Here is a 20,329-nt window from a genome sequence, read left to right as displayed (position 1 = left end):
CCCCGGCCGCTCCAGCCGCGGGCTCTGCGGGGCTGACGGCCTGGAACGCCGCGTCACAGAGGCCCTGCGCCCCCAGCGAGCCCCGACCCTGCAGGTGCCCCGGCGCCGACGGCCCGACCCTGCACCTCCGGCCCACGGTGCGCCCACAGCAACGCCCGCGAACGCTTCCGGCACCGCCTGGGACACCCTGCTGTCCTGGAATCCGGGAATACCAGTACCTGGAGACCCCGACTTCCCCCCAAAGATAAAACTCTAACCTTTTGCACGGGGATTTCTCGAACGCCCCGAAAGCTACGTGAAAAGTTTTAGCTCCCAAAGACACTGAATTGGGTCAGCGGGTGTCCTTCTCCGGGGCAGGTTGAAGCTTTGGAACGAGCCCTGGAAACCGAGAAAGGACATTTGACTGGGAGAAGTGCTCACAGGACGGAGGCACTGTTCTTGCTTCTGAAACGCTCACCAACTTCTAAAATAAAAAGAAAAAAATGCTAGGATTTAAAACTGAGCTTTAAATACTTTTATCATTGCTTCTGCATACTGGTCCACGCTTTGCTGTGTCTCTCCTATTGCTTCAGAACTAATTGTACACGATCAAAATGGTTAATTCTTGGGGCTGTGTGTGTGTGTGTGTGTGTGTGTGTGTGTGATTTCATTAGCAGTCTTGCCGGATTCTCTGCTTCAGCATAACCTGGAGGCTCATTCTCCTACCGTAGGCTTGATTTTTAGGCACAGGGGCTGTCTTACTCTAAAGGAAAAGCAAGGTTCCTTAGGTCATAGGCAGTTCGGGTTTAGAAAAATTTTAAGCACACTGCAAGTGGGCAAACGCATGTTGGTGTCTGTGCCCACGCTGCTGAGGATCTTACAACTATTAGTCTTCGAAGCAGGGAGAGAAAATGCAGAAGTAATTTTCCACTACAGGCTGAAAGGATTACGTTTGTGCTGGTTCAATGAGAGCGGTTGGTGCTGCGCCACCCCGAGCACCGCAACTCGGAGGTCCGCGCGCCCCTCTCCCTCCCCAACCGACTGATGCCCCGGTCGGTCGACTGGGCAGGGAGAAGCGCGGATCAGATAACACGCTTTTATTCACCAAAGACGAAAGTGTACCCACTGGAAGGGTAACTCGTGGGTGCCTCCTTTCTACAGCAGTTCCCAGAGGGCTTTGAAAGTGCAGGCAAACAAAAACTTATTAAAAAAATAGATTTAACACTGTTTGATTGGGTATATGTTATTTTGCATTTTCTGATAAAAAGCACAGTAATCCTAATTAAATCAATCATAAATGTTTGCTGAATACACACTTACAGAACACTTATGGGAGACTTTTAGAAGCCTTAGTGTCACCAAGGTTTCCGTAGTGTAGTGGTTATCACGTTCGCCTAACACGCGAAAGGTCCCCGGTTCGAAACCGGGCGGAAACAACTTATTACCTCCACAAACAATCATGAACACTTGCGAATTCATAAATTACCTTTTCAATAGAATAATAAATAAAATTGCACACAAACATGATTATTGGCAGGAGAGAAATTTACAGAGTAGCAACACACTGGTAGGGAGAAAAAAAAAAAATCTTAGGGGAAAAGAGATGAATAAATTCAAACCCAGTCCTGTAAAATCAAGATGAGGTCTTGATGTGGTCCTGCAACATAACCTTTGACAGAAAAAAGTAACAAAAGTTTTTGTTCTCTGGAATTTATGACGTCCGTGAGTACTGCGTAAGGATCCACTGTAAACTACCAACAAGACTTTGTTGTCCTGAGACCTTTATGTTATAGAAATAGCTAGAATCTTTTTCCTTCATTGCACAAAATCCAAAACCGATGTTAATAATTGTATTAAAATGTTTCTAGCCCAGACACAGGAAAACCTTTTCCGGTATAAAGCCCACCTTCCTTCAGTGTTGCGCATGCCCTCTGTGCCCAGCTGCTTCGCCTTGCTTTCATGCATCTCAGGCTTCCACTACCAGCAGCTAAGGGTATCCTGGAAACCGAGCTGCAGTTGGCTGGTGCAGACAAGACCCAGGGGGTCCCACGAGCTTTCGGGTATGTAATTGGGAAAGGGGTGATCAGCCTCAATTTTAAAATCCCCCAGGGCCGAAAGCCCGTGTACACAAAACAACAGTTCGTACTGGCGAGGCCTGGAGGAGGGGGAAGGATGCTGGGAGAGGATGCGCAACTACAAGCCCCAGCATGCAGTGCGCGGTTGGGCGACCGGAAAAAGGTCCGCGGTGCTGCGCGGCCTGGCCTCCGTCCGGAAACAACGCCGAACGTGAGACGCTGGCCGTCGGCCACGAATTCCCAGAATGAGGAAGACACGAGGAGCCCTTAGGTCTCGTATCCATGACGCCCTCTGTCTAGGGGGAACTCTGGGTTGCTGGGGAGTGGGGTATCTGCGGGCCAGCCCAGGCTGGTATCGGACCTCCACCGTCTCAGAGCCTCCTGCACTGCCGCCGGGCGACGGAGCCGGACGTGACGTCCCGTCGGAGGAAGAAGGGAGAGGCGGAGCGCGGTGCGGTGACGTCCCCCAAGATGGCGGAGAGAGAGTGAGAAAACTGTGCTCACCCTTAGGTTTCTCTCGGTGAGTGCCGACTCCCTCCGCGCCCGTCATGCCGGTTCTCTCCAGACTTTGGACCCTCGGAGGGCAGGCTCCTCGGAGCTTGAGCGCGGGTCGTGGCGAAGGTGGAGAGCTTGGGCGAGGCCGCTCCGGTGGTGGCCTTGGCCACAATCTCTGCTTGTGGGAATTCGCGGGAGTGGGGACTGGGTGGAGGGCAGCGCGGCGGACGGCCAGGAGCAGTCGGATTGGGTTGCCACTCGCCTCTGCCGCCTCGCTTGGAAAGACAGAGGAGAGAGCGTGGCCTTCTTGGGGCGAGTGACAGAACCTTTGACAACCCCTGTCCCCGTGCATTCTCCGCCCCCTGGGCACCCGCCTCGCGTTTGGAAGAAACTTCACCGCCGAAACTTAACAGGTTTCGGTCATTTGAGAGCAGTTTTTAAAAATCTATACCTGCCCCCCTCCCCCATCTGTCTCTAAGAATTCATTTCTTACTGATTTAATTTTTTTTCTTAACATGAGGTTGCCAATTGGGCTTGAAGGTCTGACAGTTCTACTGATCAGATTTTGACAGCTTGTGGAAATACTTTCATTCATTGCATTTATTGTTGTGCCAAAGAATCGTGTTAGTCGCCAAGGTGAAACAAGATTTTTTAAAAAGGCACTAATCCCTTTAGTATTTTTAATCATATATGTAAGCTTGATAAGGATTTTACAGAGGAAATAAAATACGACTAATTTTAAACTTATGTTAATATTCTCTCATTTTTAAATAATTATTTTATTTAACTTTAAGCATTTATTTACCTTTTAAAAAAATTTGGCCAGAGAGGGACAGAGCGAGAGAGAAAGTGAGAAAGCAGGCCATCAAGTCTGGGCCTTGTACCACTTAGGCCCTGTGGGAGTCCAGCGCCTCTAACCACCACTACCTGCCAGCCCCATCCCCCTCTTCTTGTGTTTCCTATTAATTGCTTGGGTGAATGTTTGATGAAAGGTTATGGTTACTAATTTATTGTTTCTTTTTGTGTTTTAAATCAAGGGTCAAATTCCATTCTGATAGAAAAAATGCAGTATTCACATCACTGCGAGCACCTTTTAGAGAGACTGAACAAACAACGGGAAGCAGGTTTTCTCTGTGACTGCACCATAGTGATTGGGGAATTCCAGTTTAAAGCTCATAGGAATGTGCTTGCCTCGTTTAGTGAATATTTTGGCGCGATCTACAGAAGCACTTCTGAGAACAATGTCTTTCTTGATCAGAGTCAGGTAAAGGCTGATGGATTTCAGAAATTGTTGGAGTTTATATACACAGGAACGTTAAATCTTGACAGGTAAAGTACACATTTTATTTTCATTTATAAAAGCTGCTCAGTAATCTGTAGAGCTAAAGTGGATCTGTATTTTTTTTTCATTCATTCCAACTCAGAGTCTTCAAACATTTGCACACTATTTGTTCTGATAAAGAAATTAGTATCAATGATTTGGGATGAACAGGTAACATTCTTCTATTAGGACAGAAAGGGTAATGTTAAACAGTAACATTTCTGACAGATTCATCTACTGAAATAAGCCTGTGGTTTACCTAAACTTGAGGATCAAATATAATTAATTCTAAAGTGAATTTCAGTTTCCCCTTGCTTTCTTTCTTTAAAGAATTCTTTTATTTAACTTCATTTATTATTATTATTATTATTTTGGAGAGGTTTTTGCTATAGGGTGCACGCTCTCACAAGAAAGCCAGAGAGAAAGAAAGCGACAAATCACCCCCCAGGGGATGGCCATACTGCAGTCCCTTCTCTTCCATCCTCCTCTTGGGATCTTGGGCATGCATGGACACACATCCAGCGTGAGTTTAAGCCGCCGAGTTCGGGACTCGAACCTCGGTTGACTACATGGAAGCCTAGCGACATAGCCATTATGCCATTTGCTGGCCCCCATCCTCCCTTTTTTAAAGAGAGATTTTTACTATTTTTACTTGTGCTTTCACCAGAGAGACAAAAAACAAATCATCCTCCGTGGGGGATGGCCATACCATACCTCCATTCTCCTTGGGATTTTGGACACACTCGCACATGTGCTATATATAGGGCTTATGCACTGTCTGGAGAGACAAAGAGACAGAGAGACAGAAAGTGAGAAATTATCCCGCAGAGGGATGACCACATAGCAATTCCTTCTCCATTCTCCTCTCAGTATCTTAGGCACTAGTGCACGCGTGCCTGGTGTGAGTTTTAAGCTGCTGGGTCCAGGACGCAAACTGTGGTCCATTGCATGGGAGTCCAGTGACGTAAACATTGTGCCATCTGCTGGTCCCACATCTATTGACATTTTGATACATATTTTTTCATTGTTTTCCTGATTATCTTTATAAATGTGTACATTAAGCAAAATTCTATTCTCCCTTTTAAATTTTGGCTTATCATGGTAATATAATTCTTTTAAAAGCTAGAATCAGACTGCTTCTCAAACTTTTTGAAATAGAAGTAGTCATGATGTTTTTAATTATTTTCAAGTTTCAGTATAGTAGAATCTTTTTTTTTTTTTTTTTTTTTGGGTTTGTTTGTTTTTAGCGAGAGAGAGAGATTTTTACTATAGGGTGTGTGCGCTCACAAGAAAGACAGAGAGAGACAGAGACAGAAAGTGAGAAATCACTCCCCAGGGGGACGGCTACACCGCAATCCCTTCTCCTCCATTCTCCTCTTGGGATCCTGGGCACACACGTACACGCGCCTGGTGTGAGTTTAAGCCACCGGGTCCAGGACTCGAACCGCAGTCACCTACGTGGGATTCCAGCGACATAGCCATTACGCCAACTGTTGGTCCCAGTATAATAGAATCTTCAAGTGAGTCAATTCTATGTAAGCTTATTGAAGGAACAGAGTTCCATGGATTAATCTCAGATGATAAACTTTTTTTGGAGGGGGGAGAGGTTTTCACTATAGGATGCGTGTGCTTGCCAGAAAGACAGAGACAAAGTGAGAAATCACCGCCCCGGGGGATGGCCACGCTGCAATCCCTTTTCCTCTCGAGATCTTGGGCACGCATGCACATGCTCCCAGTGTGAGTTTAAGCCACCGGGTCCGGAACGCAAACCGTGATCGACTACATTGGAGTCTAGTGACATAGCCATTACGCCAGCTGCTGGTCCCTCAAATGATAAATTAAATTTGCTTAATACTTGGTTATGTAGGTGCTTCTGATCTAAGTATTTAGAATACTTAGTAGGCAATAACTGTAAAACCAGTGAATTCTGGTTGGCCTGTACTTTCATGGTTTCCTTTTCTCAATTAACTATGCCAAAAAAGAAAATATTGAATTGATCTGAACACACTGCAGTCCTCCTGTCTTTGCGCTTTTATGACCAGCGTGACGAAGAGTCAGGTGCTTTGGTAAGCCTTTTTGGCGGCTATCCTCCCTGGGGACTGGGAAGCTAACTGAGCCCAACTAGAAATGTTAGCGAGGACTTATGCCAAAATCGAGACTCTGTATAAGTAGTGGTAAGAAAATTGGCAGAGTAATGCAGAACTCGGCGGGCTCAAAGGGCCAGATTACCTTGGTCAAGTTTGGTTCTAACAGTCTATGATCTTAAACAAGTAATTTAATTGCTTTGGACCTCTGGTTTTTCATTTGTAAGTAAAGTGAGAATTTTATTAGATTTGACAGGCATGTTCTGAGGCCTCAGTGAACTACTCTCATTAAGCGTATGACCATACACCTGGCAAATGTAATGAAATGACCTTCTGATGATTATTCAAAAAATGAAAACCAGTTCCTAAGCACTGTAAACTAATGCTTATAAACAAAAGCAGAAGATGATTTATTGAAGTAAACAAGTGCTGGTTGGCTCTTTTAACTAACATGTTAGGCTATATATGAACAGATAAATAGTTTATATGAATTACTGTTTCAATATTTAATATTTGGTGTGTGACTTAATGCTAGTTTGTATCGGTTTTAAAGGCAGCCTGACCTCGTTATCAATTTGATGGTTCATTTCATGGAACACTTAGCACAATTATAATTTGAGACCAAGTGATCTGTTTTAGATAAGTATAGCAAGTGGTAAATTTGATTTTCATTCTAGAAGTATCTCATTTATTGTATTTTTAAAATAATAGATTTTGTAACAAGATCAATAAAAATGCTTAAGAAATATAATTTGCGAGTGATAGTGTTGCATATATATAAAAATATTTTGCATAAATGGTGAAAGGTGTTTTTATATTTGGGCATTTGTGCTGTTTCTTTGAAAATAGAGAATTAATGTGATTGCAGAGATTATTATATTTATTTATTTATTTTGAATTATAGCCAAGGTTCATAAGAACATTTTAGATAATATTCATTATCTTGGGGAAGGACTTAAACAGATTATATGCCAAAAGTTTATTTGTAATATGTTTAGGGACCTGGGATGGATTTTCCCAGAAAATGAAATATTCTTTAAGCTTGGGGTTAGGTTTCCAAATTGGCCTATAAATCTACTTAATCTATAATGAGCGGAAAAATGATTATAATAAAAGACTTTTTCAAAAGCCATTTTAAGGCTAATAGGAAACATACAGATGGCACTTGAGGCAAAGCAGGTTTACTTAGAAGATGATGGGAATGTGGGTAGAGATTTATAAATATGGTAAGATACTTTTAGAGATCTGACAGTTTCATGGCACTAGTTATTTTTCATTTCATTTCAAATTTTAGTCCTTTTTTTAAAAATAGTATTACTGGCACTGTATTTATTTTGTAATTCAGCTGTGATTACAATAATTCCCTGGCTTATACTCATGGACAGGGAAGAGGTAGAACAGATCACTGACCATCTTCCCAGGAACTAAGCTACATTTGGGGTAATGGCACACAGGAAAGTTACGTGAGGCTGTGTTTGTGTGTGAAAATTCATCCTCAGATAACTACGAAAGTCCTATTTTTAGTGTTAATACCAACTCAACTCTGATTTTACAGCTAGGAATGCTGAAGCCTCCAAAGAAGCTGACTTACTGTGACTAATTCAGGTGGTAGTGCCAGAGCCAGTGTTGGAGTGCCCAGCCCACTCTTCAGTGCATTTCACATTCCGGAGGGCAGGGACTATGTGATATTTCTTAGTGTCCCTCTTAACCACATGTATTCAGTTAATAGGGACTGCAGTGTTGAAAAGGTAACTAAAGACTTCCTATATAACTCTAATATGACAAGTTCTCCAGCTGACTTGGGCTCAGCATCACCAGAAAAGGTGGGAAGATTGCTGGCAATAGCTTAACTCATTCTAAAGGCTGTTCTTGCAAGTGTGAGCCCTGGACCAGCAGCACCAGTCTCATCAGGGAGTGAATCAGGCCATGGCATGAGGTTAAGGTGTCTGGATCCCACATAGCCATCTGTTGGGTCCGCGGCTCAGTGGCTCGATAAACACACCAGGCACTTGGGCCTGCATGCCCAAAATCTCAGAGGAGGAGAGGGGATTACAGGCAGCTGTCCTGTCTGTGGGAAGAGGTGCTTTCTCACGTTCCCTCTCTGAGTCTGGTGACACAGAGCCCTAAAGCCAAAAAGGAAAAAAAGAAGGGGGAATCTCAGGCTCCATCACTGACCTTCTGAACCTGAACTTACATTTAACAAGCCCTTTGGGTGATTCACGTGCACGGCAGATTTTGAGAAACACAGAATGCTCCCAGGGGGCAGGAGAAGGTGACAGGAAACAGTCAGTCAGACTTCTATAGCCAGCCCAGAAAAGTGGGTTGCTCTCTGAAGAGGCCTCAGTGTGAGTGAGGAGCCAGTGAGTTACCAACAGCTATCTGTGCTTTTTGTGTTCCAGGTTGGTTTTTTTTGTTTCAAACAGCCAGGAAATAAGACTATTCAGTTTTTCTGTAGTGGTGGCAGCTGTGAATATCATTCTTTATCATTTCAAGTTCTGTAAAAATTGGAGATTTTTGCCTAAACATCCTGAGTGAATTTTGTAAATTCGTTGTTTTCTCAGTTAATGCCATTTTCAGCATTCTGCTTCATTAGGTCTTTAAAAGACATTGAAGTATGTGCAGCTCTGTTTCAAAAACATTTTTTCTTTGGTCAGAATATTGTCATTTAGCCTTGTTTCCTTACAGTTGGAATGTTAAAGAAATTCATCAGGCCGCTGACTATCTCAAAGTGGAAGAGGTGGTCACTAAATGTAAAATAAAGATGGAAGATTTTGCTTTTATTGCTAATCCCTCTTCTACAGAAATATCTAGCATTACCGGAAACATTGAATTGAATCAACAGACTTGTCTTCTTACTCTACGAGATTATAACAGTCGGGAGAAATCAGAAGTATCTACAGACTTAGTTCAGGCAAGTCCTAAACAAGGGGGCTTAACAAAGAAATCATCGCAAACTAAAAAGAAGAAAAAGGCTTCCAGCTCTCAGAAAGCAGGGCAGAATAAAACCGTGCAATATCCCAGTGGCATTTTAGAGAATACATCTGTGGAATTATTCCTAGATGCAAATAAATTGTCTGCATCCATAGTCGAACCGTGTACACAGAGAACTGATAATGCAGAACTTGAGTTGACATCAGTTGTGGAAAATACTTTCCCAGCACAAGATAGCATACCAGCCGTCACAGTGACACGGAAGCGTGGAAAATCACAGCCAAACTGTGCTTTGAAAGAACACTCTATGTCTAATATAGCCAGTGTTAAGAGTCCGTATGAGCTGGAGAACTCTGGGGAAGAGCTGGATCAGAGGTTTTCCAAAGCCAAGCTCGTGTGTAACACGTGTGGGAAAGTGTTTTCAGAAGCCAGCAGCTTGAGAAGGCACATGAGAATACATAAAGGAGTCAAACCTTATGTCTGCCACTTGTGTGGAAAGGCATTTACCCAGTGTAATCAGCTGAAAACGCATGTGAGAACTCACACAGGTAAGACTGGTTTATGGGGAGAGATTTTTACACTATGACTAGAGTATGTTTTATAAAGATTAGCACAGTGTTGAATAGTCATGACCAAAATTTGGTATATTCTATTCATAACAGTATTTAGCAATGTTAGGTGGGAAATTTTATTTATAATCATGACCAAGTATTTAATGACTTGTTAGTTTTACTGTAACTGATATGTTAAGTCTCAGTGCATCAGCTCTTTATACCATTTTCCCTCAAAAGAAGCATAAACGTTTTTTTTTTTGGAGAGGTTTTTGCCATAGGGCACTTGCGCTCACCAGAGAGACAGAGACAGAAAGCGAGAAATCACCCCGAGAGGGCATGGCCATGCCACAATCCCTTCTCCTCTATTCTCCTCTCAGGATCTTGGGCACGCACGCACATGCACCCGGTGTGAGTTTAAGTTACTGGGACTGGGACTCGAACCGCAGTCAACTACGTGGGAGTCCAGAGATATAGCCATTAAACTAACTGCTGGTCCCCTAAACTTGGTCTTGATAATAGCTTGTTAAGTATTTAACAGAAAGATATTAAAACTGATAGAGAAAAAAGTGTAATTACAACTCAAGCCAATTTTGAGATAAAGCCAACCTTCTCGTTACATGCTTTCTAGACTTTATTGGTTGCGAACACATTTATTAGAATTACATATACATTCTTTCCTTGTTCCTACTCTTATCCTTATTTTGCATGTCCTCTTCCTGGTGGTAAAGCGTTTAATGCCCACCGTTACTCTTAGATCTGTGATTTTTAAGCTGCAGTATATATTTCTTTCATTAATCACCTTTCACTGTTACGAATCGAGAAACTTTCATTTCTTTTAATTCTACAAGTATTTTCTGTAGTCTCAAAAGAGATACTGTTTGCTTTTACCTCTGGCAGTTAACACTTCAGAATTCTAAAGCCAGTACTACTGATGAATTCTTCTGAAAGCTTATATATGACTTAAGCAGTTAAAACAATTATTTCCTTCTAAATATGAATGTTATTTACTTGTTCCTTTAGGTGAGAAGCCATACAAATGTGAATTGTGTGATAAAGGATTTGCTCAGAAATGCCAGCTAGTCTTCCACAGTTGCGTGCATCATGGTGAGGAAAAGCCCTATAAATGTAATGTGTGCAATTTACAGTTTGCAACTTCTAGCAATCTCAAGATTCATGCAAGGTAAAAAGAAAAAAAAAAAAAAACAGAGTTGTTTATTCTTTTAGCCTGGTAATCACCATCATCTTAGTTTACTGTATTCGAATTCAGGACAGTGAAGTTCTAGTTGTGTTCCACTATATGATACTCTTAGTGCATTCAAGACACTACAAGGAAGCCATGGTTGGAGAGGAATAAGCCAGGGGAAAACTAGGAAAAAAAGATTAGAATGATGATAGGGTGCTCTGGTGATTAAAAAGTTTTGTAGGTCATTATAAAGCTTTTCCTCTCGAGACGGAACTAAGTGAAGTGAACATTTTGCTTGCATTTTAACAGGATCACCTGGCTGCAGGAGTGGAAGCAGGGTGACTAGTGAGGAGTCAGTAGATAAAACCCAAGTAAGAGTCGTGATGGTTCAGGCCAGGGAGGTAGCATTGAGGAACATAGGTAGTGTTTGGATTCTGGATATATTCTAAGGGTAGACAACAGATTGTGCTGACAGATTGCACGTGGGGTCCGAAAGGAAGAACAGTCAGAGATGATTTCAAGGGTTTGGGCCTGAGCGCCTGAAAAGACGGAGTTGCCGTTAACTGAGGGAGGTTTGAGGGAAGGACAGCATGTGAGTGCAGTTTAACTGGACAGTCTGAGCGCGGACTGTCAGAGGTGGTTGTCATACACGCAAGTGGAGATGTGTAGTACACAGCTGATATCCAATCTGCAGTTCAGGGAACTGGTTTGAACTAAAGATACAAACTTGGCTGTCATCAGACTGTGGATACTATTTAAAGGCAAAACACTGAATAGGGTCACCAAGAGTGAATATTGGTAGAAGAGAGTGATCAAAAAATGGAGTCCTGATGCACTCAGACTTTAATCATTCTGGGAAATGGACAGAAACTAGCAGAGGTGACCAGGAAGGAAGACCGGGAAAGCAGGCTGCCCTACATTCCAGGGAAGGAAATGATTCCCAAAAGGGATCAGTCAGCTGGGTAGAACGCTAATGTTAGGGAGATGAAGACCGAGAGTTGACTTGAATTTAGAAAATGGGAGGTCAATGATGTTCCTGAGAAAAGTGTCATTAGCAGAGGTGGGATACAAGGTGCTAGTTGAGAATAAATGAAATATCAGTTGAACAGTTGGAGTCTTGGGACCAGCATATGGTGTAATGGGTATGTGGCTGGACTCCCACGTAGTTGACTGTGGTTCAAGTCTCAGACTCGGGGACTTAAAACTCACATGGGGCATGTATGTGTGCTTACCAAAAATCTCAAGAGGAGAATAGAGGAGAAGGGATAGTGGGGTGGCCATCCTCCCAGGTGGGTGAGTTCTCATTTTCTGTCTCTCTGCTTCTCTGGCAAGCGCACACACCCTGTGTAGCAAAAATCTAAAATAAAAATTAAAAAAACCCAGATACTTAAGTTTTTGGTGAAGGGGAGTAGAGAAATAGAGAAGCGGTTGAGGTAGGTCAAGGAGTTTCTTGTTTATTTTGTTTTTAATGACTATAGGATATCATTATATGTGTATGCTGTGATCCAGTGGGGTGGGAAAATGAATGACGTCAGATGGAGGAAACTGCAAGAGCGATGTCATCGAGTAGGGTTTCAAGTATACAAATGGGAGTCATTAGGTTCAGATGAACTGTCACCCCGTGTCACAGTTAACTAGAGGAAGAACAGACTATACAGGTGCGGGTGCACAAGGATGGAGTTTTGCTCGGAGAAACCTTCTGATTACTTCAATTTCTTGGTGAAATAGAAAGCAAGGATTCAGCCGGGAGTAAGTATGGGTGAGGAGATACTGGCTGTTTAAGGGAGGTGTTGACAAGTAAGAAAGTGGACTAGCAAAAATAATTGTATTGGGGCACACTGACAAGTATATTAAAATGATGGCAAAACTTTTTGAACTATCTTGGAACAAATCTGGTGGTCTTTTTTTTGTTTGTTTGTTTTGTTTTGGTATAAGGACATGTGTGCTTACCGGAGAGACAGCAAGAAACTACTCCTTGCCAGAGGGTGCATATATTTACCAGGGAGGCAGACTGAGGAGTGGGAGAAAGCACCCCTCCATGGGCTGTGGTCACACTGCATCCCTTTGCCTCCACTTTTCTTTCCTGTCAGAACTTTGGGCATGTGTGTACATGCACCCAGCTTGTTTTTCTGTTCTTTCTTTTTTAATTTGCCAGAGGGTATGTGTGTTCACTCACCAGAGATGGGATGGGGAGGGGAAGTGAGAGAGCACCCCTCATGGGTCGTGGTCACGCTGCAATCCTTTCTTCACCATCTGTTCCTCCTCTCAGAGTTTTGGGCATACATGCACCAGTGATGTTTCTCCAAGTCCCCAGGTCAAAGACTCATACTGCACAGCCAGCCATGTGGGGTCCAGCTGCCTTAGTCATCAGGCCACAGGCTGGCCCCCGTCATATTTTTTCAAGCCACTGGGGCTGAGACTGGAACCACCTGGTCCAACATGTGGGATCTGGCTCCCTTAACCACTAGGCTCTGAGTCCCGTTGTGTTTTTGGTAGCATTTACATTGAAACGACTATTGATTCTAAATATATAGTCTTGGTCTGTTAGGAAGAAAGGAAGTAAAATGCTATATGAAAAAAGTCCTTCTGTGTAGATTGATCTTCAGGTGGTTTTACTTACCAGACTGTCGTTTTATTTACTCCCAGGAAGCATAGTGGAGAGAAGCCTTACGTCTGTGATAGATGTGGGCAGAGATTTGCCCAAGCCAGCACACTGACCTATCACGTCCGTAGGCATACTGGAGAAAAGCCTTATGTGTGTGATACCTGTGGGAAGGCATTTGCTGTCTCTAGTTCTCTTATCACTCATTCTCGAAAACATACAGGTAAGAGTTACATGGAGAGACTGCATAAGATAAGGCAAGTTGTAAATAAAAGGGGAATTGAACCTTTACAGAAAGCAGATGTAGACCTTGTAGTTAGGTATCAGTGTGTCCTTGAGCTGTGCTTGTGATCTTCACATAAATACTAGCTATAACAGCTGGCTTACTTTCTAGAATAATATATGGTTCTTACTTTCTAGAACAATATAATTTTTTATCATGTAACTTACATTAAAATCAATGAGAAATTTGATAATAATAAACTTGAATTGAGACATGACTTGAGAAAATCCTTAGAAAATCTCCTAAGGACTTGAAGGTTCATTTCCTTTGGATAAAATTGTGGAGTACAGTTAAGTGATGAAGGGTGCTATGAGTAGAACACTGCTTTCCTAACTTCTTAGGACTGAGACCAGCAGATGGCATAATGATTACGTCCCGTCACTGGACTCCCATGTAGTCAAATGCAGTTCAAGTCCTGAACCTGGTGGCTTAAAACACATGGAACGCGTGTGCGTGCGTGCCCAAAATTCTGAGGGGAGAATGGAGAAGAAATTGGCCTCACTTTCTGTCTCTCTGTCCTTCCAGTGAGCATACATGCCCAATACCAAAAATCTCTCTAAAGAAAAAAAAAAAACTCAAACTTCTTAGGACCTTTCCTTTACAGAATTCTGAGACTTACAAATTAAACAGTTGAAACAAATTCTGTTAGTCTGAGATTCTCATTTTTTTAGGGTATTTTAAGTACTTTTATTCTCTTTTAATAATGTAGCAGCAAGACTTGATAAATTTACAATTTTCTTTTTTTTTTTTTTGAAAGATTTTTGCTGTAGGGCACATGCACTCACCAAAGAGACCAGAAGTGAGAAATCACCCCCTGGGTGGGGATGACCACGCCAGAATCCTTCCTCCTCCCTTCTCTCAGAATTTTGGGGACGCTAGCATACCTGCCCAGCGTGAGTTTTAAGATGCCGGGTCCTGAACTCGAACCGCGGGCGAACACTTGGGAGTCCAGTGACATAACTATTACGCTAGCTGCTGGTCCTGAGTTTACGGGTTCTTAGTCTTAGGAAAATCTAACTCCTTGCCCACTTACCACTAGAAGGGACACTTGGAGGAATGAGTTCTAAATTATGACAAGTATCAGGTTACAATATTCATTTAAGTTGGACCACTGCAAATACCTCCAAAAACAGTGTAGAGAGGTTTTATTTTGGATAATATTTTAGAACAGCTTACTTTAGATTACTTGTGATTGATAAGTATTATATTGGTATAGTACACCACTTCGCTTTTATTTTCCATCTAGGTGAAAAACCATACATATGTGGTATTTGTGGGAAAAGTTTTATTTCCTCAGGAGAGCTCAACAAACACTTTCGATCCCATACAGGTCTGTGTTTAGGGAGAACGTCTTATTTTTTGTTCTCTCTTAATTTCTTTTAATGTAAGCCTTGACTTTTTAAACCCTTATAGACTATATGGTATCTAGTCATCCTCTGCCTATATCAATATTTAATGTGTATCTATCAAGCTCATATGTACTTACTTTGTTGTTGTTGTTTTTCCTAGTTGTTTGGAGTGTGAGTTGAAATTGCTCAAAAATTGTATAGATTTTCCTAGAAATATGCTAGATAACTATTAGTCTTTAAATGATTTGATTTAATTGCACAGATGTATGAAAAGGAATAGCTAATACCAAAATAACAACTGATTGTTTTATTAAATAGGGTTTAATATGCAAGTTTTAAGATATGAATTCTAATATTCATGTGTCTATTATAAATAGTATGTAGTATAAAGAAAATATTGAATGTCAAAAATGTTTAAAACAAAGGCAAATACCACTTCGAAGTGCCCTCTCCTTTTTCTTTTTAAAAATTCTTCCTCGTAATACCTACATAGTATAGTATGAGTACCTAGTGAAGATTTCACAAATTTATTGGCAACCTCTGATGCTCCTTAATTTGCAGTATAATGCACTGAACAGTTCTTATTTCAAAAGAATATAATATTGTAGTGTGTTGTATTTTTAAAGAATGTTCTAAGTTGTACGATACCTGAGAGCAGAAACAATAATTACACTTTTTCCCCTCAGCTATATCTCTTAGCCAAGGTCTGGCACATAATTGACATTCATTAAATGTCTGACAGAAATAAAATACCAATTTTTTTGTTTTGTTTTGTTTTTAGTTTGCCAACAAATTTCTGTTAATGAAAATGCTCAATTTCCCCTGAAATAGGAATGCTTTATATAAAGGAGTGCATATGTATATATAATTTTTTTTCACAATTATAACCAAATGATTAAATTTAGACACTAATTACTTTGTCTTATGTTCATAAACATTGGTATTTTTGTCTTAGCAGGTTTAATATATCAAAGATTTAAACTTTTTCTTGTTTTTCAGGAGAAAGACCATTTATCTGTGAATTATGTGGAAATTCTTACACAGATATAAAAAATTTAAAAAAGCACAAAACGAAAGTCCATTCTGGTAAATGCTTATGTTTTTATAAAATTTGGTGCTCTTATATTGGTCATGTTTCTTAAAATGTTCAGATGAGTATTTTACAGCAAATTAGATGTCTTTTACAAAAACTAGACATACACATGTGAGGACAGCAGCCTTCTCTTTTTCTAGCTTTGTTCTTACTATAGAGAGTGCGTATATACTTGTTTGAGACAGAGAAGCACCCCCACCCACCACCTCGGGTCTCGTCACGCCCTGATCCTCTTCCCTGAGCCCTCCAGCTTAGTTCCTCAGGATCCTGGGCACCCATGTGCCCAGTGTTTTCAAGCTGTTCTGGGGACCCTAACCCCTGGTCAGCTGTAAGACTTCCAGCCTGTGTTACCACCACACCATAGCAACTGGTCTAAGACAGTGGCTTTATAATTTACAGAAAAGCTCATTCTGGATTTCTCTTCATACTGAGCTCCTAATAAAAAATACTTGAAGTTGTTCTTTCTTTAAGAACCTGACTTATGAACAATTTAAGAATAAAGGGATATATAAGCAAGCTGTATCACTCTTCCCCATACAGAGGTCTGGGTCACCCGTACTGTGGTGGTTATGAGGAGAAGGATTACCATGAACACCAGTCCATAGATGTGTGAGAGGAAATGGGGAAACATGTAGCCCCAGATTGTCATAACGCGTAACAATGGAAAGCCAGACTACAAAATTTTAAATCTTTTGCCTAAAATGAGCCCTTAAAAAGTTTCACCATGCTCTCCTTCCTCTTTGTTTTTAAGATATTTTTTTGCTATGAAGCACTTGTGCTCATTGGAGAGGGACAGAAACAGAGGAAAAGTGAGAAATAACCCTCTGGGAGGGTGGCCGTGCCACAATTCCTCCTCTTCCATTTTCCTCTCGGGATTTTGGGCGCACATGAACATGCCCAATGTGTTTTTTAAGCCACCAGGTCCAGGATTCAGACCACAGAGTTGGTCATGTGGGATCCAGTGCTTTAACCTCCATGCCACCCACTGGTCCTGTGCTTCCCATCTACCTGTCATGATAAGAAGCAACACTAGGCTGCTTCTGTGTATAAAGCTGGCAGTTAGTTTCTTACAGTGAACATAAATTTCATGAGAATTAAGGAACATCTGAAAACTACAGTGAGTCACAGTTCAGCAACCATTTATTAAATACCTGTAAAGTACACAGAACTGTGCAGGGAATATGAAGTCTAACAAAGTGTAGTCCTGGCCCTCAAAGAGCTTACTACCCCATGTAGGAGGCCGGAAATCTAAAGAAATAGCTGTAATTACAAGAAGAAATGGTAGGACCCAATGGTCATGAAACTGCAAAAGTAGATAATGATTTTTTCTGGCATGAGTATTAAACTAGGCTTCATCTTTGGGAACGTGAAGGGTGAAGGAGCGTTACAGGGTAGAGATGAGGAAGGAAGGGTTTACTCCAGGTAGAGAACTCACGAGTGGGTCACTAGGGCAGGGCAGTAAAGGCTGTATGGTTGGTTCGAAGAGTGGCCTGGGAAGAACACACAGAATCACAGGTCGTGAAAGCAAGCATGCAGTTTTGCCTTATTCGATGAGGAGAGTGAAACTGAAATCACGTCAGCACCTTGGAGTGACAGAAGCATGTTCAAGCTAATGGAAAATTTGGTGATAAAAGTGTATCTTCAGTCAGTATGATAATTACTCCCTTGAGTAGAACAGAATTTATCATCTTTGAGAATATATGAAAGTGTCATATTTCTGAACTTGAAGTCACAAACTCGTTTGAACTACTCAAACGTTCAGTGAACAAACAGTATTTATTATGTAAATCACTATCAGTCCTTTGAAGGAGTTAGAGAAGGTGGGAGATGGCAGAGGGTGAGATAGGGAATCAAGGATGGGAAAAAAGGCAAAATATACAGAAAACAAGAAATGGAAAATGATTTGTTGACAATAACACATATGTTGATGTGCTTGATTGAGCCAATATACAGTGTATTCTCAATGGAAAAATCTCATTTTGTATGCTATAATGATGTACAGTGAATGAATGTAAATAAAGAAAAAAATGTATTAAAAAAAAAAAAAAGAAATTTACAGTCTAGTTGCGGCCTGGAAGAGGAACGTGAGCCAGAAAATGGAGACAAATTGCTCACGGAACGTAGGAGTAGAATGCACACTCCAGTTGGAGGCGTACCTGAGGAGAGTGTTAGAGCAGCCAGGGAAATAGATGCCGCAGGTGGTGTGAAATGGACACTTGTGCGGTAAATTAGATCAGAAACAGCTCTCCGTGGTCTGGTTTTGTTCAGTTTTTGAGGATTGTACATTTTTTTCCCCTTCCTTTTAAGGTGCAGATAAAACTCTAGACTCCAGTGTAGAGGATCACACTTTGAACGAACAAGATTCCACACAAAAAAGCCCTTTATCAGAAACAATGGACGTGAAGCCTTCTGATATGACTTTGCCACTGGCTCTTCCACTTGGGACTGAGGACCACCACATGCTCCTGCCTGTGGCAGATACTCAGTCTCCTACATCCGATGCACTGTTGAGGTCAGCTGTGAATGGGTATTCAGAACCACAGTTGATTTTTTTACAACAATTATACTGACTCTGTGAAAAATAAGTTAATTGTTCAGACGTGTTGGGCAGTAAGCGTAAATAACCCTGGGAGGGTGCGTGTGTTCACATTAAACCCCGTTCATCTGAGTCGTGGCCGTTACTTTTCATTCACCTGAGTAAAAGCACCTGATGCTGCATCGTGACTGCAGTGTTCGTTTTGATTTTTGACTTTCATATCTGGACTGTTACGCAGCTTTTTAAGGAATGAGTTACTATAGTAGCACTATTTAGGGTGGGTAATTTTTATTTTCTTTTAAAGCTGTCTTAATTCCACTTTAATTTTGCATTTTAGAATTGCCCGTCATTTTTTTAAGTAGAATCTCACTGATTCAGTTTTGGCCTGTGGGATTTCTTTTTGTACCTTTAAAATGTAAGCAAAATCCATGATAGTAAGAGCTATGAGTTTTGCTGTTTTGTAAGCCCTATAGACTAATACATAACATAAGCTATGGAGAAGAAATACAGTTTCTTATTTCTGCCTTTAAAAACTTAGATTCTGAAAAGGATTGTGGATTTTCTTTACTATATTTCATTAGAAGTAACTTTTCTAATGAAACAAAAATGAGATGTCTCTCTTAAAAGCTAGAAAGCTGTATGTAAGTTTTCATTTATTTACATCTCAGTATTCTGAAGAAAACTAATGGTTGGTATTTTTGGTTTGAGTCATAGACTATATTTTCAAAATTAATTTTAAATAGATACTTGGTGTTTTTAATCTTGTCAAAAAAGTTTCAAAATTGATTCAGTTTATGTTTTATTAGGTTTCTAGATCACTAGAAATAAGAAAAATATACTGAGTTTTGAAAAACTTTTGATAAACTTCTCATGCCTGTTACGCACTTTTTAAAATAAATATTAAATTCTAAAAAGGAATTTTCTAGGTAAAACTTGATGCATACTAGAAATCACTTGAACTTCTAAATTTGGTACATTATATTACATAAAGAGTTAAGGAATTAACTTCAGTTATAAGTAAACATTTTGGCTTATCAGAAAGCCAGTTTAATAAACATTTTATATTCCGTTTTCTATAACTTTGGGCTTTAAATTTTGTAAATTAAACCATAGTTTTCTGCCGTGCTCTTTCACAAGTCCTCTCCTCCTAAATGAATGTAGGAGATCCAGAATTACCTGATACCTGCTGCCGCCCTTTCCGCCCTCCCTCTCCCGCTATTGATTTATCCCACTGCCTCATCTGTAGACGGTAACTGACCGGTCTCTCAGAGCAGCTTGTACAGTGTGGGGCAAGCACCATGCTGATATTATTTCTGATTTCTGCCATGCATTAGTTGTGGCTTATTTGTTTTCGGGTTTTAAACCACATTTGTAATAAAGTTAATGTGTTTTCTATTGGCATTAGTTTCTTTAGTTGTGGTTTTTCTCTGTTTGGGGTCCAGTCAGAGCGGCCGGTTAGAGGACAAAACACTTAACTCTTGTAGACTGTGGGGATGCGACCTGACCCGCTCGGAGCAGACGCAAGCATTTCATCATCAGCTGCCACTCATGGGACTGACTTAGCCAAAGAGAGCTTAAAATACAAATCCAGTACTTGGTAAATAAGACAAATCTAGCATTTGATGATTTTTCTAAAAGGTCTAATTATACGTGTGTATTAGCTAATATTCTGAATTTCAATAAACTTACAAAGTTATAAAATGTCTAGCTAATCTATTCTGGCTTAAATTTGATAGCACTTTATTGCAGTTTGACAAAATTAAAGAAAATTAAGACAGCCTCCTTAAGAAGTCTACTGAAACAGAGAAGTTATGTTTAATTTGCATCTTCATTAATTCATGCAT

The 20,329-nt window shown here is 40.9% G+C and overlaps 2 protein-coding genes and 1 non-coding gene across 4 annotated transcripts in view; 2 read left to right on the top strand and 1 right to left on the bottom strand.

Moving 5' to 3' along the window:
- The first annotated feature begins 1,342 nt into the window (after window positions 1–1,342).
- TRNAV-AAC (transfer RNA valine (anticodon AAC)) lies at window positions 1,343–1,415 on the top strand. The gene has a single exon. It is a non-coding gene; the product is annotated as a tRNA-Val (tRNA).
- A 536-nt stretch (window positions 1,416–1,951) lies between these two features.
- MYNN (myoneurin) lies at window positions 1,952–19,886 on the top strand. 2 transcript variants are annotated; one of them, XM_006150263.3, is made up of 8 exons: window positions 1,953–2,574; window positions 3,587–3,878; window positions 8,640–9,433; window positions 10,460–10,619; window positions 13,269–13,447; window positions 14,754–14,837; window positions 15,856–15,942; window positions 18,257–19,886. In XM_006150263.3, exons 2-8 carry the CDS (start codon window positions 3,613–3,615, stop codon window positions 18,517–18,519), a joined length of 1,833 nt encoding a protein of 610 aa, XP_006150325.1. In that variant the 5' UTR covers window positions 1,953–2,574; window positions 3,587–3,612; the 3' UTR covers window positions 18,520–19,886. The 2 variants fall into 2 exon arrangements, with proteins under 2 accessions (XP_006150326.1, XP_006150325.1); XM_006150264.3 differs by lacking the exon at window positions 14,754–14,837 and having other exon boundaries at window positions 1,952–2,574.
- LRRC34 (leucine rich repeat containing 34) overlaps window positions 4,632–20,329 on the bottom strand; it is a 37,229-nt gene continuing 21,531 nt past the window's right edge. Inside the window, exon 12 of the mRNA XM_006150267.3 lies at window positions 4,632–4,648. The gene's annotated coding sequence lies outside the window, so the exon portion shown is untranslated. The remainder of the gene's footprint in view (window positions 4,649–20,329) is intronic.

Source organism: Tupaia chinensis, unplaced genomic scaffold (assembly GCF_000334495.1).
Source record: "Tupaia chinensis unplaced genomic scaffold, TupChi_1.0 Scaffold000281_1, whole genome shotgun sequence".
In the NCBI taxonomy this organism is placed as follows: Eukaryota; Metazoa; Chordata; class Mammalia; order Scandentia; family Tupaiidae; genus Tupaia; species Tupaia belangeri.
The sequence above is the reverse complement of the archived record's forward strand: the minus strand, read 5'-3'. Positions and strand labels throughout refer to the sequence as shown.